Source organism: Netta rufina, assembly GCF_964035555.1.
Source record: "Netta rufina genome assembly, chromosome: 1".
Lineage (NCBI taxonomy): Eukaryota > Metazoa > Chordata > Aves > Anseriformes > Anatidae > Netta > Netta rufina.
The window spans coordinates 35,850,806-35,874,772 of record NC_140123.1 but is presented as its reverse complement, the minus strand read 5'-3'; the positions used below and the strand labels follow the sequence as shown (position 1 = coordinate 35,874,772).

The 23,967-nt window shown below is 36.2% G+C and overlaps 1 protein-coding gene across 1 annotated transcript in view; it reads left to right on the top strand.

Annotated features, from left to right (window-relative positions):
* DIAPH3 (diaphanous related formin 3) overlaps window positions 1–23,967 on the top strand; it is a gene marked incomplete at both ends in the record, with an annotated part of 247,956 nt that overhangs the window by 179,806 nt on the left and 44,183 nt on the right. The window contains 2 exons of the mRNA XM_084295299.1: window positions 8,295–8,390; window positions 8,827–8,886. Coding sequence (XP_084151425.1) covers window positions 8,295–8,390; window positions 8,827–8,886 — 156 coding nt within the window. The remainder of the gene's footprint in view (window positions 1–8,294; window positions 8,391–8,826; window positions 8,887–23,967) is intronic.

Here is a 23,967-nt window from a genome sequence, read left to right as displayed (position 1 = left end):
TCTCTGATGAGCCTGGCTCAGCCTTCTTTACACCGCAGCCATGCCCCCATCTTCTCTAGGCTGAACAGTCCCAGATCACAGCATTTCCTCATAGCAGAGATGCTCCAGGCCCTTATCTTCTTGGCCCTTGACTGAATTTGCTTAATTATGTGCCTCTTTTGTTCTGGGGACCCCAGAGCTGGACCGAACACTCCAGGTTCACCTCACCAATGCTAGGGAAAGGATCACCTGTCTTGACATGCTGGCAATGTTCTACCTTGGCCTTCTTTGCCTCAAAGGCACACTGCTCATTCATGGTCAATATGTTGGCCACCAGAATTCAACACACACCTTTTTTGGATTTTGTTTGTTTGTTTGTTTGTTTTTCCTGAAAAGCTCCTTTATAACTGGTGGGCCCCTGCCTGCACTGGTATATGCCTCACCAGATGATGCAGGTTTTTCCATTTTCCTTTGCTGAATTTCATTAAGAATCCTCCGTTCCTTCCTATTTCTCAAGGTTCCTCTGAATGGGGACACAGCTATATACTCTGTCAACCTTTCATCTGAATTTCGCACCATATGAAAACTTGCACACCACTTCATTGCTGTGGAATTCTGTTTATTCTTCTGTAAGTCCAATTTCCCTCAGGAAATCTTTTTGTGGATGTCTCTCAGAAGAGCTTGCTGTGGCAAACTCCGTATTGGATCTAGAATCAATATCATTGATTCTGGACAACCTCAGTGGAAAGGAGATTTACAGTTCCTATCTTCTGTTGTCACAGAAAGAAGAATGTAACCTGCATAATCATGATGAACGTGATTTTATATACTTGTCACAAAGTTCAAGATTAAGATGATTTCACTCTTGGTCCCATTATTTAAATGGAAATTTGGGATCCAAATGAGATGCAGAAATAGGCATCATACATCACATCATTAAGTATTTATTTTAATCACTTGTACAGAACCACTTCTAAAACCACATTTTACCTTTTGGTTTTCTATGGTCTGAATTGTCTTATGGGAGTTAAAATGATGGTGTTACCAACCTTTATTTCAACAAATGATCTTTAAGGGTTTGTGAAGGATGAAAGCTTTCTTTGCATTTTGCTTGTTGTGAACTCTTTGGAACTTGGGTCAAACTTTCATTCATAGGCTTAGAGTCAAAATCTATTTGTGTACAATAAAAGCACTGTATGACAACTAAATGATGAGACAATTTTAGCAAGAGCAAACAAGACAGAATGAAACCCAATCTCTGCAGCGAGAAGGTTTAACAAGAAGAAGTAGGTGCATTAGTCATTAGGTGAATTCGTACTTTCTTATGTGATAATTTCTAGGGCTTTGAAGCACTAGCAAACACTTACTACTTTGTGTTGGACATCAGTAAGAAACATACCTCTTCTGATTCTGGACTAGGCTGTTTCTGTGATTCCAGTGAGGTATATACTCATGTTTCTTGGGAGGGCTAGGCTTCTGCCTGAAGTCACCTCTGAGGAAAGACAAGTGAATACTGATATTCCTGGCAGAAGCTGGATTTAATACTAGTTAAATATAAAGGGAACGGTCATTTCAGCCAGTCCATCCAAGGCATACTTGGCAGCTATTTCAACTTTGCATCTGTACACCAGGTTTTTTTTTTTCCTCACTGTAACATTTTTCCTCACTGTAACAAGTGTTCAGTTTTGGGCCCCTCAGTAGGACATTGAGGCCCTGGAATGTGTCCAGAGAAGGGCTATGAAGCTGGTGAAGAGCCTGGAACGCAAGTAATGAGGAGTGGTTGAGGGAAGTGGGGTTCTTTAGTCTGGAGAAGAGGAGGCTCAGGGGAGACCTTATTGCTCTCTACAATTGCCTGAAAGAAAGGTATGGGGAGCTGGGGATTGGCCTCTTGCAGATAACTAGTGATAGGGCTAGAGAGAATGGCCTCAAATTACTCCAGGGGTGGTTTAGGTTGGAAATGAGGAGACATTTATTAGAAGATGCAGTCAGGCATTGGAACGGGTTGCCCAGGGATGCGGTGGCATCACTGTCCCTGGGGGTGTTCAAGGAAAGGCTGGACGTGGTACTTAGGGATATGGTTTAGTGGGTGATATTAGTGGTGGGGGGATGGTTGGACCAGATGATCTTGAAGGTCTTTTCCAACCTTAATTATTCTATGTTTCTAAGATTCTCACAAGGGTTTATATAAGGGTCAAAGGAACCCCTGTGCTGTGTTATGAATTATTACTCTAGTCTGTGCACCATTACTGAAATACCATCTAATAGCAATATATTCCTTCACTTGCCTATGAATGAAGATTATCTGATTGGTGGCATGGCTTTTGCCAGAAAAAGTTGAAGGCCTTAAGGCAAATGCAAGTTGAAGTCTGTACACATTCTGCATTTTCTGGACAAACCTAACCTTCACATCCACCGCAATTTCTGTACAAGTTTATGTCTGAATTTCATTGGGGCGAGGAGTGTGAGGTTAGGGGGGTCATGTTGACACACGGTTTGAAACCTTCCCTTCTCTGGACATTGATTTCTTTGTATTTTTATATTGACAATATAAAGTCTCCATAAAGTCTTCTGACCCCTGTTCATGTAAAAGGCTGAGAGGTCTAGAAGTTATATGTCAGTAGTACGAATTTTTCACTGAATCTGTTTGTCTGAGAATCTGAGAATGAAAAGATGGAACCACTTCCACACACTGGAGCTCGCTTCTGAATTGAGGACTTCAATTATCTCCCTCTCATGGATCTGCTGCTCTGCTCCCCAGAGCTTAAATCATCAAACTCTATACCATTGCTCAAGTTTTCCTCTTGTGATATTTGGAAAACAGTCCTTCCATTTTTCACTCAGATGGAAACCTTTAATTAGATGGGCATTGCTTTGTACTGTTTGCAATCTATCATTATGCAACAAACATATAGTAGAGCACTTAAAAGAGAAAAAAATATATATATTTTATTATATATACTTTGTTATTTTTTTTCCTAAATCTCTCCCTAATATATCTGACCTTAATTATATCCTTAGCTGAAGAGAAAGACAAATTAAGGTGTTGTGGTTTCACACTGACGGACAGTTAAGCTCCACCATGCTGTTTTCTTACTCACCCTCCTCAAAAGAACAGGGGGAGAAAATATGATGAAAAAAGGCTCATGGATAAGGACGTGGAGATCAGAACACAGAGATAAAGACAGAGAAATCACTCACCAATTCCTATCACAGGCAAAACAGACTCAGAATAAGGGAGGTTAATGTAATTTGTTGCCTATTGCTAATAGACTACGGCAGTGATAACTAAAACCATACTAAAATCCCCTGATCCCCAGGCCCCCTGCTCCTGCGTGGGCTCCTCTCCATGGGCTGCAGCTCTGGCCCGGGGCCTGCTCCTGCAGGGGCTCTCCATGGGCCGCAGCCTCCTCCAGGCCACACCCACCTGCTCCACCGGGGGCTCCTCCACCCATGGGGGGGGCTGCAGTGTGGAGATCTGCTCCATGTGGGACCCATGGGCTGCAGGGGGACAGCCTGCTCCACCAGGGACCTCTCCACAGGCTGCAGGGGAACTTCTGCTGGGTGCCTGGAGCACCTCCTACCCTCCTGCACTGATCTTGAGGGCTGCTGGTCTTGAGTGCTGTTTCCCTCAGCATTTTCTCTCTCTCCTCTCCCAGCTGCTGTTGCGTAGCAGTTTTTTTCCCTTTCTGAAATCAGCTCTCACAGAGGCATAACCAGTGTTTCTCACTGGCTCGGCTCTGGCCAGCAGCAGATCCCTTTTGGAAATGTCTGGAGCTGGCTCTGATCTGACACTGGACTCAGTGCTTTGCTGGGTTCTTCTCGCAGAGGCCACCCTTGTAGCTCCCTGCCCCGCTACCAAAACCTTGCTGTGTGATTCCAATACATAAGGTCTGGTTTTAAGGTATATGTTTATCCAAATCGTAGAGTTTTAATTTCAAATGAGGCTTCGTATTCAGAAGTTGACCTTGGGAGCTTATCCCTTTAGTTACTTACCGTATAAAAGCTGTATTTAATTGCAGTGCCTCAAAATTATATCCTGGGGGAAACTGATAGTCTAAGTTGCTGTAGATGAGTGTTCTAAGTGTGCAGACTGAATAGGTAGTGTCAATAAAAAACATGATATATATTTTTTTTTTTCTGAAGATTTGTTTGTTTTGTTTTGTTTATTTTGAGTGACTGAATAAAGCTTTGATTCCTTGAAAGAGGAAATAGACATATTATGAGATGTTTTTCTCTTGCTAAAGTGACCTTCTGGAGCACTAGCATCGAGTATGATGTTTTAGTTTACATTGGACAGTTGCAGGGAAACTGTAAAAAATAAAACATTTTTAATCCACAGTAATCTTGTTGCACCACTCTTACTTTGAAACAATGCTGCTAATGATATTTGTGATTTTTCATGTCATGAACTACTGCTAGTCAAATTACAATATATATCATCTACTGCTTAAAAACTGCATAAAAATGCTGGGCTCGTTACTGCAGTATCTGTTGCTATCATAAGACATTAAAAGCTGTACTGTCAAGCTTATAATAGTGCGCTAAAGGAGAAGCATCTGTAGTATTTTTAAAATTTTTAAAAACATAATTATGAAATTAGGCAGTTTATATCTGACTTGGCACTGAAATGTCAAGGGCACAACTTACCAGCTATTATGGTAAGTTTACTTCTGCTTTAGATAGTATTTAAAAGACAGTTGTATGAGTTTTAATTAGGTATGATATTAAAAAGTATTTAAATCTCCTTTTCCACAACTGAAGGAAAAGAGATTATAAAAGTGTATATTTCTCAAAGGAATTAGTGTGGACTATGCAGCTATCTTCAAGTTGACTGGAATTACTAGTTCTAGAATGTCAAAAGATTGATACACTTGACTAATTAGGAAGCCCCTTGGGACTGGTGACAGCAGTCTGCAGCAGCTTGCGAGAGCTGATTTAAAGGTCCCATAGGAAGTGTTAATATTGAACAATACTTTCCACTCTTACACTATCACAATAGCTGTGTTGTACATTGTTCTCCTAGGGCAATTTAAAAGATTTCTAAAGTACTGCATGGTACACATTCATTTGTTAAAATTTCCATCATATAAACTTGGGCAAGGTTATAGATAGCCAATAACAGAATGGGTATTAACAGCTGCACAACATCACAGAAGGTGTTGAAATCAACTATAGGTTTAGGCATTAAAAAACAGAATTTGGAGCCTAACTGAAAGTGTAGAAGCTTGAAAAACAGGCTTTCTGCATGTTTTGGGTACAGAACATTAACTATGAATATTTCTATTTGCAATTGTTAAAGGTTCTTCAATATAGCTCTGCACAGTGTAAAATTACTAGAGGTGTGTGGGTTTTTTTTGTATTTTTTTATTCAAGTTTTATATATGCCATTTATTTTTCTGTGAACTGTTTTGCATGTCAATGAAAACATTAGTCTCTAGTTGAATTTCTGACTACAGTATATTTCAGATAAGTGTGAAAAATAGATGGTACACTTCAATGAATGTGTTCCAGCTATGCAACAAAAAGTTGTTTTTGCAGTATTTTTATTCATTTATTTATTTATTTATTTATTTATTTATTTATTTATTTAATATAGTATAGCCGATTATGCACCAGGTTTTGTACTGAAAACTGTTACATTTTTGAAATAAATAGGAATCCATGGTAGTCATGGAAAGGCTTAAAAAGGAAAACGGTAACATGCTGAAATAGAATTGAAAGCAATTTTATTTTTTCTGTTACTCCTACTGCCTAAAACAAAGTTTATGAACTCTTCTTCTATAAACATTGATGGTATTTTGGGGATTGTGATATTACTGAGTCTTTTTTGAATTGCTGTCTCTCAAAATGTTTTTAAACTTTCCTCCAACATTCTTGTACTTTAATGTAACTAACAGTTTCTTCCTCAAGCATCACTTTGGGTTGAAACACTCAGAGTGTTTTCATTTGAGACATGAATATTAGAGAGTTGCATGAGACCAGATGGAAAAAGGAAAGGGGAGGGGGTGGAACACACAACAACAGGAAGCTGAATATATGATCTGAGTAATTTTTAAGGTATGTTCCAATTAGTAGCTGTATGTTCCAATTAGTAGCTGTGCTGGTTGCACTGGTCATGAGAGAACAAACTTCAGTGTAGTAAAGCATATTATACTATATTCAAAGGAAGAGAAAAATCAGTATTTCAGTCTTCACGTTTATTCTATATCTGCCATGTATTGCATAGAAAATAAACGAGCTTAAACGTTATACAAAATTGTAAACTATTTGCTAATTTTCCATTATTTCTGCTTGTATATAGAGGTAAGCACTTTAAGTTAACTGGTCCAGTAGTTTGGACTAGAGAAAAGAGTATAACTAAGGATGTTCACAGATTAGAGTTTTGTCATTTTGAGGACCAGTATCTTGGGGTAGTAGGAAGGAAGAGTGTTCTCCTTAGGGGAATACTTTTAGGAAATTCAAAACCTGAAAACAAAATCATTCTCTAAAATACATTTGTAGAATTAGCAAAAATTAAAAAATGGCTAAAAGCTCAAGTGAAAGGAACAGAAGTACTAATGAAGTGCACTTTGTTATGTGGTAATGCAATTGTACAAAAACAGCTTTAAAAAAATATTTGTAGTCTGTATGGAAGCAATGAAGTAGCTGCTGATGTTATAGAAAAAATGTCAAAATGTTTAAGAAAATCTAATTTAATTTTGAATCAATGTTATAGAACATCTGTTGTGAGCTTTACATATGTTTGTATGTGTATTTCTCTGGAGTTTTTGAAAATAGAAACTCTTATTACCTTTAATGAAATAGTTACCACCATTTGGCTCTAAGTCATATCTGAAGATCATTTTTCTTGTGGACAGGAAAGCTCAAATTTTGAGACAAGGACTGTGTTTGGTTGGTGGTTGTTTTTTTAACTAATGATTTGCATATCTCAGTTCACAAAATCTCGTGCCTCTTTCTGGAATGCTTTCTTCTTTGGCTTGTGAATGATATCCAGGCTTAGATTCTTGGAAGCCAAATTAGATTAAACACTTGACTCTGTAGAGTAATGAAAGTAAATATGTTGTTTCTAGAATGTCATGTTCATAATTTGGCCCATGCTGATTTGACAGTTCTTTGTCAGGCCATCCTGTCTGTAACTTTGAACTTCTTTTGTCTTATTTATTTATTTTGTTGTCCTTGAAACCACATACCTTAGAAAGATGATAGAATTCTTTAAGCCTTAACAAAAGATGGAATTCCTTTAAAGAAGGGAAACAAATAGAAATAGTATTTGGAAGAAACATTTCTCCTAATAGTTTTCCCCATATTCAAATCTAGAAGGTTGTCTTCCTTCCTTACTTGTAGTGCATCACTTTCAGAATTCCTTAAATCGGTAGTATCTCTTCTCTAGCTAGATCAGATTCTAATCTGAATATTACTGTTACCAATAACTGCAGAATCATGTGATGTGTCTGACTGTATCCAAGGTGTATGTTGACCTTGGGAGTTTTGCCTAGTGAGGCATAATGAGTTTTCTGTCATGTAATTCTTTATTGCTCTGTGGAGGTTTTCATCGTATTAGAAATCTGTGGTGTTGTGTTCTTCGTCCTCACGGATGTGGAGACAAGGGGCTAATAAGGTTCAGAAATCTAAGCTTTTCTGATGTTTTTATTTGAGGAAATAAAAGTAAGGTTTTTAATGCTTGCGATTAATTATAATCTCATGGTAACATTCATAATTCTTTCAGGGGAATATTATGCATACACATGTGGTACGATGAGTAGAATTTTCCTGAACTACATCAATTATTTAATATTGGCTACAGGTTATTAAATATAAAAGGAAAATGGCTTTTGATTAAAGCTACCTATGGATAACACTCTGTATCCTACCTAGGCCAATATTGTTCCTTCAGCTTCCTGCTGAGAAACAATTTCAACTTTTTATAACAATAACTGAAATGATCTCTTTTGTCTAATATAGCAAATCATTTAAGGGACAGCTCTCAAAAGCTGACATGAAACTGATTATTTGCAGTTGCAAAAGGGTACTGAAATGAAAATATGAGTGAAATGACATTTCATTTAAAACTACAGTAGAGAAAGAATGAATGTGAAATGAATGGAATAAAATTTGGCCTAAATGTAGAGAGGACCAAATCCATTCTGCTTAGTTGTGAGAGAGCTATTGTTAAATGTTAAAAGCCAGGTTAAGTTTGAAATAAGTAGTTTTAGTTCTACCATCAATATCTTCTATTGTTGTTCATTGTTGTTATTATTTATGCTTTGATGTTGCTGTGGTAATCAAAGAGTGTTCCTTCCCTCTCTCTGCTACAGAAGGTGAGGAGACTGGAGTGATGGATAGCCTGCTGGAGGCCTTGCAATCAGGTGCAGCTTTTCGAGACCGAAGGAAAAGGATACCAAGGGCTAAAGGTGAATATTACATTTTACTTTTTACTTTCCAGAAAAAGTTAAAAGTATTATTGGTCCAGTGCTCCGGAACCTAAATGCTGTCGTGTTTAATTCATTTTTTCTGCAGTGACATCTTTCAGGGATGTTCAGGCTGTTTTGCTGTTGTCCGTAGTGCTTTGGAGATCAGTGTACTGAACTTAGCATAGCCAGATTGTTAACTCTCTTCCATACAGCCTTGTGTACTTTACATTTTGGGGGTTTATACTAACAACAGTTGAATGGGGGAGGTAAAAATCATCTTGCCCTGCCAGTGCATCAGATTACTTCACTTATATTAACTGTAGCTATACAACTAGAAATATCTAACTTTAAAATATTTCTGCTTGCTAATGTTGTTGCAATACTCCAGTAACTTTCAGAGAGGTGTTTTATTTCCATTGTTTTCTTGCTTTTGCAGACATACCACAAAATGTCAGTCCAACCACACAGAGGCCTGTGCTGAAAGCTTGTAACCATGGTAATGAACCATATTCATGAATTGCATGCTCTTCTTAACTTAGCTTATGTAGTCGATCTGTGCTTTCAAAAGATTGCCGTGATATTTTATGTTTTCTACATTAGTGGAATATGAAACAGTATTGGAACCTGGTTCTTAAGGTTCACATGGATATTACACCCTTAAACAGTACTTGCTGATTACTTTGCAAATCTCTTCTATCTATTGTAGATTTTTTGTATTTATTTATAATTTGATTACGGTTTAAAATGTAGTACTTTGATCCTTAAGATCCTTAAGAACAATAATGCAGGGATTTTTTTAAAAAAAGATTATGAACTGTGTTAGAAAGCAAAGATTGTGGAACATTTCAAATGTTAAGTATTTTTGATACCAAATTAGAAAACCTTTTCAATTCATTCTGTTTGTCTTGGTTTTCTTGGTAATACAGGTAGTCAGGATATAAGCTATCATTTACCAGTAATTCAGAAGTGATGTATCAGTAAAGAGGAAATTAATCGGTTATTTTATAGTAAAATATTTCTCCAAATATTGAGCATGAGTCTTATGCATGTGTTTATGCATAAACTCCTGAAAAAAATCCCACTGAATCAGTAGGACTGCTCCTATGGATAAAGTTACAGTGAGGGCATTGGTATTTTGTCACTCTGTTAGATAATAGAACATTATTACATTAGCTGTGTTTTAATAAAGCCTGAGGAGTATGGAGCATGTTTTCAGTGGTTCCTAATATAGTGGTCTCAAGAAAAAGTTTTACATAGTATCTCTGTTAAATAAAAATTCGTATTGAAACTTAAAGAAAAAAAATATCTTAATTCTCAGATTTGTAAGCAGAATGCATTCTCTTGATATTTAAATAAACTTCAGAATTTATAAAGCAGATGCCATCACATTGAGGATATTAATTATACTTCATATTTCCTACATGTTTATTTCTTAAGTGACTAGAGTAGAAAAAAGAAGATACAGATTTTGTCATTATTAAACACAAAATCAAATAAAATAGAGCTAGAAGGACAGCTGAAAGATAATTTAATTCACTTCTAGGAATTGGCCCAAGGAAGAATGAAGTATATTTGACAGGTGCTTGTCTGGCACATAATATATTGATATTTAAATAATGACTACAGAGCACATCTGAATTTATCCTATAAGTGTTACCGCTTATAAGAATAGTTATGTTGAATGTTGCTTCTTTTCGGTCCATTCTATCTTTCTATCTCCAGTTTCCAGTTTTCAAACTATAAATGCATTTGGACAAACATGAGGGCTATGTTTTATGATCCAGATGAAAAAATAAATAAAAAAACTAAGACTAAAAATTCTGCAAAACCTTCACACTGATTTGTGCCATCTGATGAATATAATTTGGTACTCAAGTTTAATTAAGGATCAGATGTTTGTTTTAGAAAAGTAAAAGTAAACTCTTGGATGTTTTGTTGTTTTTACTGTAGTCACTTTTCCATATAGTGTCTTGAGACAATCTTATTCTAAGACATTTTAGAATGAATCCAGCTTTTATTGCACCTGTCTTGTTTGCTATGAAACTGGATAAATACTATCTTAAACTTATTTTTAAGGAATTCAGTAGTATGTTCTTGACTTGCAGACACTTGTCACAATATCTATATGTTGCTCCTTCCTATCTTGAGCCAAACAGAGCACTGAACTTGATGTTGTTTCTGGGGAGTTTAATGATAAACTCTACATGGTCATTGAGTTCATCTATTAGACTTTTCTGTTCGTTTTCTTTTTTCTTTTTTTTTTTTTTTTGACTATTCAAAGCCTAAGTTGAGAATTTGCTGGTTGATAATTTATTTTGTTAGCGAATCAGAAATTATGTAGGTTGTAATCTATCTAGAATGTATGCTAGACCCTCAGTAGCAAAGCTTGTTTGTTGCCTCACTAAAGTTAGTAGTGTGGCTGATCAAACCAAGAATAATTATAAGGCTTCTTTAATTTTCTGATATCAAGGAGTTGAGTATTTTATGTAAGTTTTATTTCAGTTTTGTCCTCTTTGTAATTTTTTTTGCACTTTATGTCTAATGTTGATAAATATGCAATAACCTATTCTTTCTATGTATATATGCATGTTAGGTAATGTATACTATATATGATGGTTTATTTTCCATAGCTCATTTATATATACACTGTATAAGCAAGAAGTCTCTGATTTCAGCTCACTTAAGAAAAAAATGGAATATGTCATTAGACAGAAAGATTGGCTTGCCCTGTCATTGATTTTTTGTTTTTCCGAATGTGAAATTTCAAATGATTGCTAAATTTTATATCAGAGTGCCTACAAAGCCACTAGCTTAAAATATGTAGAAAGTGATAAAGCACTTTTCTTGTTTGCTTCTTCTGAGACTAGCAGATTCACTTACAGTGAGTATGCTTTATTAATACACATTGCAGATTCAAACCTACGGTGTACTTCTTCAACTCATAGTGCGGTCAAAAAGAATTACAAGCCAGGAGTTGAAATATCTACCTACTGAATCATTCAGAGTGTAGCAATCTCTATTGGGCAGATGGCATCAAGTTCTAACTAATATATATGTTTAAAAACCAAACAAAAGCTCTTTCGTCTAAATTTTTCTAAAAATGTGGAATAGAAATTGTACACCAATGCAGATGGGAGGTAGAAAGAAGTGGCTTCACGTTTCATAGAGAATAGCAAGGGAGAGAATGCCCACTCTGTCCATAGCTGTAATATAAATGGCAGCAGGACGGAAATTTATTTAACTATTGCCATTGTTATCCTCAGTACGATACTGCTCAAAGTAACAAACTACCACTTACTGGTGAGGCTGAAACAAGTTCTATTAAAAAAATAGAAAAAGAATACAAAGGAGCAAGCCAACACCATATAGCTGTAGAACTGAGAACAGAAATTTCTTCCTTTAATTAAATGGACTGGGAAAAAAAGGAGGAGGAGGAAATTTTGTGAAATGCTAGCCACTGGTTGGCCATTTTTCTCACGATGATCCTTTGGGCTCCACAGAAACCTCTGATAGTATTCAGTTGTTATTTCTGATTTAAAAGGGGTACCGGTTCTCGTTCTGCTTCCCGGGGTGGCCTCTTGGGTGTATTTTATTTTCAGTCCTACTACACTCTTATTAAATAGATCGCCTTTTTTCCTAACATGGTGTATGTTTTTGGTTTGGTTTGGTTTTGGTCATTTAGTTCTATTCTTATTTCTGTGATCAGAATTGCCTAAAGAATACAAATCTTCTTCACTTGATCTTTGTTGATGTTGATATGATTGGTATATCTATTTCTTTTGTTTCCATTAATGCTGTTTTGTTTTGTTTTATTAACAGTTGTATTACATATACACTCAAAACTGCCTTTTAAGGTTGCAATTAGCTTTAACTGAAAAGAACCACAAGGTGCAGAACTATTGCAGTATATGCTTTTTCTGTAATTCCTGTTCATACTACTGTATGACACAAGTAGCATGTTAGTATAGTTTTAGTGTCTTTGTATTTCTGTAAGGTTTTGATTCAGACTCATCTAGCGGGGAAGCTTTTTTATTTTATTAGGAGAGCAGAAGAAAGCACTTAGTTATCAGTCATCAGGATTTTTCACATTAGAAGATCTTTTCAAGCAGCTAATACCTAAGGTTGATCTGGGTTTATCAGTTATTTACAACAACAGTCAAGACACATTAGCAGCTTGCTTGTTTATTTCAAGCTTGTTATGTTCAAATACACATAGCACCATATCCAAGGCAGCTCAGAGCCCATTGCAGCACAGAAAGCTGCATTATTCACTAAGTTTTCAGTCAGGCTTTGCAGCCTGCATCAAGTTCTCTGCTGCTATGGCTACGCATTTATTTGCAGTAACATTAACCAAGGTAATGTTATCTGAAATGCATAAATACAAATTCTAGATACAGCTTTGATTGCACATATATATATCTCAAATGAAGTGCAAAGTGTTTTTCTTTACAAGTAAGTTGTATTCAAAATGCTGTGAGTAAAGAAAAGCTACAGTAAAATGGAAGTAGAAATGCAGGTTGCTTTTTGTGACTGCAAAGGCTGAAAGAAATCTTTCTTTTGCAGTCAGCTAGGTTGTGGACTACACTTACAAAGGTAACAAGAAAGTCTTGCTTCTATTTTAAAAACAAAATTACATTGTAAGGGTTAGTCTTAATTACTGTAGCTTTTTGTTCAGTAAATATATAAACAATAGAATAATTTTCATGTCATATTTAGTCTGAAGCATTTTAAACACCTCTGTTAAATAAAACTCTTGCCCAGCAGTGCCATTCTGGTCCCAATTAAGCTGAAGAAAACCCTTTTTTCATGTTCTGTGTTTTTTTTTTCATCTCTTATTCATAATAGAACTGTCATCTGAGGTTCACATTAGTGTCTCTGCTACCTTATTTTGACAATCATAGCTGGCAATGAGCTCAGGCTCATCTTAATTCTTGAAACCAATACTGCAACCACTTGGAGGTCACTGTTTTATTTCAGCATCGCTGTATTTGACAGCATATGATGATAGACATTTGAACCTAATTTTTCCGTATTTTTTCTTAAAGTTATGTATGTCGCTGTCTTTTCCATAACTGTATCTACTGAACATTAGGGATGTACCTAACACTGGAGAAGCACTGAAGCCTGTTAAGATATTTTTTTTCCAGTGCATGTTGCTTAACCCATAGCACTAAAGATGAATTCTTGAACATCACCAGTTCCTCATGGTAGATGCTGTTTTTAAGGCATTATGCATGTTAGCCTGTTCTTTCCATCTGGCTAAATGTTTTTAACTCACATATGGAAAGAAGGAAGAGATTTTATTTTTTTACAAGGATTTGTAAAGGTTTACTCAACAGACTAGTTTCCTCAATGGGAGACTTGGAATATCTAGGCACTGTTATGAAATGGAAACATTTAATAGGATTTCTATTAAAAAAAAAATACTTCTCAGTTTTCCCATTTTAAGTCCAAAGCTTAACTTCAATATTGGCTTCATAGGTCAAGTAAAATTGCTGCTTATTCTAACAGAAATAATTCCCCTGAAACCATCTGCACTGTTTATAATAAAGAGTTTTTTCCTGGAGCAGACAGCAGAGTTCAAAGAAATTGTGACCATAAGAATCAATTTTGCATGTGTGAAAAATAACCAGACAAGGAAAGTTAATTTACTCATTTTTATTTGTTTGTTTTGAACTAGTTCTGCACTGGCATAGTTGCACATGAATACAGTCTGACACAGAGGTGGCCCCAAAGAATTTTCATTCCAAAATATATAGAATAAATTTAATTTGGTTGCAAAGTTTTTAGGATCTTTATCTAGGGATCTCCCTCTCTTGTAATTTTATGTTGGAGTGGAGAAAGTGTTTGACTCAAAAGGGATGAAAGGCAGTGAGAAGAGTTCTGGATGAAAAATGATAGTTTGATTCTATCAGAATCTTCTCAACAATGTCAGCAACATCAGTGTTGCTGTAACTATGTGGATGTAACTATGAGGATCGACATAAAGAGAAATAGAAAATAGCCATTTATTTATTTTTTTATTTTGATAAAAAATATCAAGTGGTGGAAAATGGATATGTTAATGCACTTGTTAGTATTGTGAAAAAATTGGTATAGAAAGAAAACATTAATTTGCCCTCTGTATAAGCCAAACCCAAACTGTCAACCTCTTAACACTACCCACTTTTAGATAAGATAATGAGGAATGGTAATCCTACAAAAAAATGTCTCTGTTATTCCTTTAATAAAATCTTCTGAGATTTCTGTTATCAATTCCCATCAGTAAGGGAGCATGTGTACGTCCTACCATTTTGTGTCTTACCTTGAAGAATTATATGTGAACTTATAGGCATCAAAGAGGATGAAAGCTTTTAAGAGTAAAAATTCTAGGTGCCACCTTGAGACAAGAGGGACCTTATAATGGGACTTATTCTCCCGAGGTTTGATGAGTTCATTCCTAAAGTGAGACCTTTCGAAGACCTCATATTAGACACTCAGAAGAGCTAACTGCTTTTGTAAATACCTTGCTGGCGTTCATCGGTACTAGTTCAATAAGAACGCTTCTTTCAAGGGAAGCAAGGACGTTTTTCTGCAAGATAAGAACTGTGGCAAAGAGGTGACATTTGAAAGCAGTGACACTGTACATCCCATAATTGCACATACAGTAAATGTCAGCTTCATAATCGTCTAGCTGGCTAGCCAGACTTCCAAGAGCTACTACAGGTAACTTATATATTCAAAGCAGTCTTCTGAATATGCATCAGTGGACAATCTTAAATCTGTGAAGGGAGCTGTAAATTACCAACAATTTACCCATATTTGTCTTTTCATTGTTTAGTCACGCAGAACTTTCCATTCAAAGACAATTACTGAGTTGATCTGTATAGTAAAGAGGGTTCTGTCACTTCTCAGACTACTTTTCAAGTCTCTTCCATATTTGTTAAACAAGGCTTTAGGTATAAATTACCATTTTTTTTTCCACTTCTGTTTATTGTTTTCAGAGCATTAAGAACAAGTGGTATCTAAACTCCTTTCTCTTTCCTCAAAGGCTTTAAGAATTCAGATCCAAATAGAATATCTATCAACTGAACAACAGCCATAATCCTCATCATATTATTTTATATATATATAATTTTAAAGGCATTATTTTTTCTTTGGGAAAAAAAAAAAAAAAAAAAAAAGAAGAAAGGCGAAACACCAGGTAGTGAAATAGTGAAATTTCATCAGCATGACATTAGAATTTAGTTTTGTCTGGTTAAAAGGTGCATGGTGCATTGCGGACACAAGCTTAGATTGGTACAGTGTATCAGTGCTGACTGGAGTCCATTTTGTGACTCAGGCAATGTCTGGTAAATGCAACAGTGAAATCTCAACAGATGTAGAGGAAACACAAAACATTACTCATTAAATTCTTTAAGCGCACTTAATTCATCTTTCATTGCCATGTAAGTGAATGTGTTCCCTTAAATGTGTTCCCTTAATGTTCTGTTTTGTTTTTCTTTCCTCCTTTGGGAGAATTTAGTTTCATTTTTATCCTAAGTGGTTGTTGCAAAAGAGTAAAAAAATGTGCAGTGTGAAAGAAATACTGGAGTTATGTTTCTTCCTGATGTTTTTCATTGCAAGTAAACATTCAGGAAATGTGCAAATAAAGGACATTAAATAGATGCAGGGGAAACAAGAGTATCCTATTATTTCTTCCTTTTGTAGGGTAGGAACACTTGGAAGTGGAATACACTAAAGGGAAATTTGCATTTAAGATGAACCAGAACTGGTGGTTGTGTCTGTAAGTTGCTTGATAAATGTAGTATCATCTTTGTTTCATTCCAAGAACAGATAAGTCTTGTGTATTTCCATCATACATGCCTGAGGCAAAATTGACATCAACCACATAGCAATAAAAAGGCTCAGAAGTTTTTCTTGGTGGCTCAGGCTTAGAGATCATGAGTGGCAAAGGAGGCAAATGCAGGTTTCACATAAATGACGGAAGGAAAGATGATAGCCAGAATAACACTGCATGAGCTGGAGTAGTGCAGGATAACAGCTAGACTACAGTTAGATCATTAGATCCTACGGAAGTGGTAAGTGGTTCTGGAAATTGTTTTTTGTTTTTTTTTTTTGAGAATTCATCAGTTTCATAGTGATCTACCTTAAGCTGTTTCTGGCATCATACATATATGAAATATAGCAGCTGCCAAAAAGATTTCACAATTCACTTACACATCTCATCAATGCAAAACACCTTTGTGAATACATTATGCTCGCACTCTTGATATTTTCACTACTTGTGACTTTCTGCTTCCCGTTTACACCGTATGTGCAGCCTTTTAAGTCACCGTAATGCAGCACCCAAAAATTTTACCCAGTATATTTTCTTATGTACATGTAGCTTACACATACAAGCCATACAAGTTTTTAAGTCATTTCTGGAAGAGTATTTGGGTTTTGAAGGATACTAGGTTAATAACAAATCTACTCACTTTCAGTATACATTGTAATGTAGTTTCACCCTTGTTCTTGGCAAAGAATATTAGAGTCAATTGTAGAATCATAGAATGGTTTTGGGTTGGAAGGGACCTTAAGACCACCCAGTTCTAACCCTGTGCCATGGGCAGGGACACCTCCCACCAGACCAGATTGCCCAAAGCCCCATCCAGCCTGGCCTTAAACACTTCCAGGGATGGGGCATCCACAGCTTCTCTGGGCAGCCTGTTCTAGTGCCTCATTACCCTTTGAGTAAAGAATTTCTTCCTAATGTCTAATCTAAATCTACCCTCTTTTAGTTTAAAGCCATTACTCCTTGACCTCTCATTAACTTCATGATAGAAAAGTTCCTCTCCAGCTTTCTTGTAGGCCCCCTTCAAGTACTGTAAAGCCACTATAAGGTCTCCTTGGATGCTTCTCTTCACAAGGCTGAACAATCCCAACTCCCTCAGCCTGTCTTCATAGGAGAGGTGGTCCAGCCGCCCCCTTCCCCCCCCCCCCCCCCCTTTTTTTTTCTTTGAAAGATTATAGGAATGTCTTGTTAGTAGGTGTAGTCTTTCTATTACAATATTTTTTCATGATAGCTTAAAAAACTTTCAAAGTTATGATCATTTTTAATTTTACTGAAAGAAAGAGTTCTCGTGCTTTATTGTCTCGTGACATTCATCTAACTTATAAAAATAATAAAGAAAAACAGTTATCTAAACCTACCATGTTGACTGTATATTTATCTAATGAATATATATATAATACAATGTAGTACAATGTGTACATGGACACTTGAAGTACCTCTGGACAGACTACTTTGTCAGCTTGGTTCTAGATAGCTATTTGGAACAAATTTTGGATATCAGAACATAATTTTTGAGTTTCAAAACAAATTTGGATATCTGTGGGATAACACCTAATTGAGCTGTGCAGAGACCATGTCCAAGAATTTTGACAGGTATTAAACCACAGAAACATAGAATGTGCTGTCATATTAAGCAGTCTTTTCATAGGCTTCTGTTCTATATCTAAAATCAGAATTAAATAATTTGATAGGGTAGAGTATGTATTTTCACACCTAGAATCACTTTGTCACTTGGGTTCTTCCCTGCCATTTGAGAACCTGTACTGGCTAGAAACACAGCATTTTGCAATAATCACTGCTTATAAACAGAAAAAGGGAAAACATTTTAGATAATCTCAAAACAGGATATGCCTTTCATTTTTCTTGACTGAGTTAAATTTGAGATGAATTTCTACAACTTCACCAATAAACAGTTGTGGGAAGTGATAAAGTTTGTATTAATATCATAGCTGTTTGTGTCATGGAACGGAATGAAATCAGCTGGTTTGGTATAAACATCGTGGATAAAAGAGCTTATTAAAGCCATGGGTAAACTTGTTAGAAAATGCCTGCCTATGGGACACCAATTAACAGGCTGATACTTTCATGGTTGGAGCTTCCATGTCCCCATATGCATTTTACTTCAGTCACTGGATTAAAGACTGAATGTTTTCTGTGGCAGGAATCATAATCTGCTTTCCTCATTCAATATGAATTTTTGAATCACTGGGCTCAGTAATGTTTGTTATTTATAGCAGAACTGTGTAAGTAGAGAAGCTAATGAACAGAGGGAATTTTCCAGGGATATGGAAAATATGGTTTAAATCCATTCCCTAAGGGAATGGTGGAATCTGGATAAACCAGGGTTAAATGCAGTTGAGTGAGGGTTTTCATAATCCAATTTCAATCCAATTGAAATTGGCACCCTTTCTTACTGTAGGCATAATTACATTTGATGATTTTTTTCCATTTTCATAGTTTCAAAAGTAGAGATTCTTCCCCAAATACCATACTTCAATTCCTTGCTAAAATTGCTTTTTCTTCCCATAAGAACTGTGTCTGGAGAAATTTATCTGAGGCCCTATTCTTATTTCAGCGTGTGCATTTTATGCATTACTGTTGTTACCAGAGAAGGGAGAGAGATACTTTTTCTTGCTGTATTCTAAAATAAAAATATTTTTTCTTTTGTCTTTTTCATGAGAAAGTAAAGTTCATGACATCTCTCCTTTCACTCTGCCATCATTAGCTGAAAAACTGTGTGAGTCATCCTAGTTATTCCAAACCTGCTGATAACCCATATGATCACGGTGCCAACTTAGGCTGATGGAGGAGCTTGGAGAGGACTCCGTTAAATTTTGGTCAGTGTTTAAAGAATGAAATGAGATTAAATGAGAACTACACCAAAAGAAACAGTGCTTAAAGCTGGTAGAGTGCCCTATCCTGTCCTCTGGTCCAAAGCAGTTCCAGGGTGTTTTTAGTTGGTGGTAGTGGTGGTTGTTCCGTTTTGTTTTGTTGTTTTGGTTTGGTTTTTATTTTGTTTCAGTTTTCACTGTTTGAATCTGGAGATCCATAAGGTCTGCATTACAGATGTGCCAACTATCCAAAACTAAAAATGAAACCAGTAGGATCAAAGCATTAAGCATGTAAGGTGCTTTTTAATGCTAATTACTCGGGCATATCTCAGGTATCAAACATTTTTAACTGATCTCTCAAAATTAATGTATGTATTTAATTTCTTGAAGAGTATTCATACCTCATTAATATAGATTCCCAATTTATGGAGCTTATGCTCTTTATACTGGATAAAGAGAGGGACATACCCACATTAGACAGGAATTAGCTTCTATAAATTGTTAATAGTCAGTGAGTTTAGGCATCTAATTTAAGTGACCTGAATAGGTTTCTCCATGTTTTAATTCTATATCTATAATAAAGTTAATAGAAATTGGCACAATGCAATGAATACCGAAGATAAAACAATAGCTTGAATAGCTGCTCCTTAAGTTAGTATATTCTGTCCTGGGCAAGGAAAGAGGGGGGAAAGAATAATTCTCTTATAATGCATATATATAAACATTTGCATTAAATTTGGATAGCCAACTTTCTTGTTCTTCCAAATTCTTGTTCTTTGATACTCAACTCTTTCTACTATAGAGTGTTTATGCAATTTATATTATACTGCTAGCTACAATGGTAATAATTTCTAAGTCTGCTAATGTTCCATTAGAATAGCCGGATAAAAAGTAAATGAATCAGTACTGTGGTGTTATGTTACATATATATAAAATCTTATTGATATGCAATATTTAAAGTTAATGTTTCGTCACTGCTGACTTGTATAAAAATGTAAAAGTTGCATCGAATGTAATTCTGGCAGACTCTAGAATACATTAAAATAGTTAAAACCAGCAAGTTTATCAGAATTGTAAGAAAACTGACTCAGCTAAATATTTCAATTGGATATATTAAGTTCATAATTTCAGCCTGAAGACTAATATACATATAATAAAGAGTGATGCCTGAGTAGTTGCAAACTCTGTTCTGTCTATTCAGCAGAGGATAAAAAGTAGTATGCTATCAGGTTATCCCTAGTTTTATAATTGTACTGTAGATGGTAGTCTTCCCCTTTCCCTAAGAAATACAAAACCATTTTAATTCTGTGTGATCCATCATCAGGCAACTACTCAAAAAAGTAACGTTCTTAAATGCTCTCAAATGTCCAGTAGCAAAAATAAATGAAGGGCAGAGTGCATTAAGGGATTTCCAGTTGTGTCTCACAGGGCAGAGAAAACTGCTGCGAGAGAGCTCGTGGGATAGCTCCTACTCTTGCTGCCTTTAGCAATAGCTTCCTGACTAATCAGTCTCCAGGCTTACCCCAGTGCTTTCAGTCTGTTCTTTCTCTGTTTGCCAGTCACTGACTGAAAACAGGACACAGCCAATTACTCTCCATTGAGCTTACGCAGTTGCTGTTTATCCACCTAACAGCAGTTGCCCTGAGATCATTTTATTGAAAACTTGATATGTAGTGAGATCTCCTATTAGAAAATGGTAGTTGTGTTTCAGCATCATCAAAAATATATGAATTTTACAGTTTAAGATAGAATATCTTATTTGGAATAGTTGCTTCCTATAGGACTGAAAACGAAGTATGCTAGAAGTGGATTTTCTTCCTTTTCCATATTCCAATGACAGTCAATTAAAAAAAAATAAAACAAAAAAACACACAACAAAAAGAACTATTAATGACTGTGTATTTAATTGAAGGTACAACTGTCTATATCCTATTTCATATTTTGGGCTCTGAGCACCTTACATGGATCCTTTTTTCTTCCTTTCTGGTTATTTCCGAAGCCTTTTGAGAGACACCTACGTTTTTCTTGTTCCCTACCACATCTTGTCGCTTTCTTATTCAAAGCCCATCTTTCTTACTTATCTATGAGAACATTCAGCAGTACCACTTACTGTAGTGTATAAAACATTTTACTCTACTTCAGTCTGTAACTGCAGACTTAGCCTAATAAAAAGGGTGTTTTTGACTTGCACCGATAAACTGTAAAATACACTGTGGCCTAAGTGAGAATATTACTTGTTACAGGAATCTTCTATACTCACATTAGTCATAAAGCTTTGGGGAAATTGTGCATGTTGAAGGAACTAAGCAACCAGAAAGGTTGCAGAAGAATCTCCAACTAATCTTTTGTGGGAAATCTATGGTAACAGCACATACAGTCTACTTGTGATTGTTGTTGGTGTTTTTTTGTTTGTTTGTTTCCTGTTAACTGCAACGACAAGGGTATGCATTAAAAAAGTACGGTTTAGCTTGTTTAAAAGAAAGATAAGAAAGAAGCAGGTCAGGAGTAACTTACAGTAATATACTGTCCAAACTTAAATACCCATACTGTTTATGTCCTTTTAAAGATGTGGGGGGAAGCTGGCCTTTGGGGGAGGTGTTCAGACATAGAATCACAGAATGGTTTGGGTTGGAAGGGACTTTAAAAGATCACCCAGTTCCAACCCCCCTGCCATGGGCAGGGACACCTCCCACTAGACCAGGTTGCTCAAAGCCCCATCCAGCCTGGCTTTGAACCCTTCCAGGGGGAGAATTGCCTTCCTTGACCTGCTGGTCACACTTATTTTGATGCAGTCCAGGATGTGATTATCTTTCTGGGCTGCAAGCACACATTGCCAGCTCTTGCTGAGTTTTTCATCAACCAACACCCTTAAGTCCTTCTCTGCAGGCTGTTGTCTGTCCACTGCTGTCTGCCCAGCCTGTATTCATGTTTGAGATTGCCCTGACCCATGGCCCTTGGCCTTGTCAAACCGCTCGTTTTTGCACACAGGTCCTCTCACAAGCCTGTCAATGTCCCTCTGGATGGCATCCCTTCCCTTCAGTAGATCGACAGCACTGCACAGCTTGGTGTCATTTGCAGTTTGCAGAGGGTGCACTCAGTTCCACTCAGTCCATGTCACAAAGGTGTTAAGTTGTACCAGTCCCAATACCAACACCCAAAGATCATCACTCATCTCTGGTCTCCACCTGGACATGGAGCCATTGACCACTACTCTCTGAATGCAACCATGCAACCAACACCTTACACACCAAGTGATCCATCCATAAAATCATTTTTTAGAGGTGTCATATTATCAAATCTCCCATCCAAATTGTATGCTACTCCGGATCTGTATTTGCTCAGAAATTGCCATAAGATTCACTTTAAGAGCTGATAGCTCCAGTCTCACACCATACAATCCAACAAGGTTTTCTTTATCCCTGCTTCTACAGTGCTAGTACATTGAATGGTTGCAGGGTATTTCTCTTATACTTAGCACTCCTCTGCTTTTAATTTAGCCCCTCTTCTCCCCTCTCTCGCCCCCACCCCTTTTTAATAGGAATGCTTTTTTTTTTTTAGCTTGCAAATCTTTATTCCTTTAGCCTGCATTGATATAGTGAAATAGTTATTTAAATGTTTGCAGTAAGAAATACATTTCTGCAAGTGATAAGAAAACTTATTTGGTCAAGAACACTTTTTTAACAAGAATGTTAACTGCATTTTTATGTGGAAATAAAGTTTGACTAAAACTAATATTCCTAGGTCTGGTTTTGTCAAAGTCAAACTCAAAAAGTTAGGGAGAACAATATGAAAATATGAGAAATTGGAAAGCTCTTTTTAAGCTGTTTGTTAGTAAATGGCACACTCCACTGCCTTATGCTTTTGGCATCAGTTGTCAATTTCAGCCTTAATTTTGTTAGTTATTAACGTGGATTCTCTTATGTCAAATTGTTCACCTTCAAAAATTTAATGGAGTGCAGTGAAATTTTACAGTCTGATAGTTTTCTTGGAATATGCCTGTGGACCAGTTCACTTCAAGGTGCTTTATATTCAGAAAGCATTGCAACCTCACTGACCTAAAAAAGATTTTCAGATTTTGGAGATAATCATGCACTTACTATGTTTGTATGAGGTACACTGGCAGCAACTGGGAAAACTCAGAATATAAGTTGCTGTTTAATTGTTTCTTTCTGTTGAAGCCTGGCTGCTTCTCTATAGTACTAACTTATGTTCCTTCTCCTCAGGACAAAAAGTTTGGTGGTTCTCTCACCAAATAATATTTAATTAATTGGTATTTGAAGTCCTATTAATATTTTATTGTTTGGTGCATCAAAGAAATTAAAGCTGGGCTTCAAAACTAGGCCATTTTTCAGTAATAATTTCAACATGTAACGCAAGTAACATATAGTTTAACAGACTATTTACCCATCGCTTCTGTGGAGTTTCTTATCTTTGAGGTGTATGACCTGACTAGTGCAGCGGATTTAATTTTAGCGTAAACTTGTATAGAAGTGCTATGTAGAAGTGAACGAATTCATGCAAAGAAAGTTGAAATAACTTTGAGTTTACTCAGTAAATCAGCTCAGGCTCGTTCAGTCCACCCAAGAATAGAATGTCTATCATTTAAACTTTCCATTGGGATTTGTTGTTGGAAGTGTACATAATATCTCATTACAGATCAATGCTCAAGAGATAGTCTGTTGTAATCTGTATTCATGGAAAGTGGCTATATTAATTTTCATTTCACATTTTTGTAAATAAAATTCCATTAATTATTAACGAAAAATTGAGTGACCGTTGATACTCAGAAAACTTGATCGCAGTGCAGCGTCACACAGAAGCAGTGATTTTTCCAGGATACCTTTTCTAAAACTTGGGTTTCTAATTAATATTACTTGTTTCTTTTTTGTTGATGAATTTCATTTTCAACACTTTAAGGAAACAAGAAATA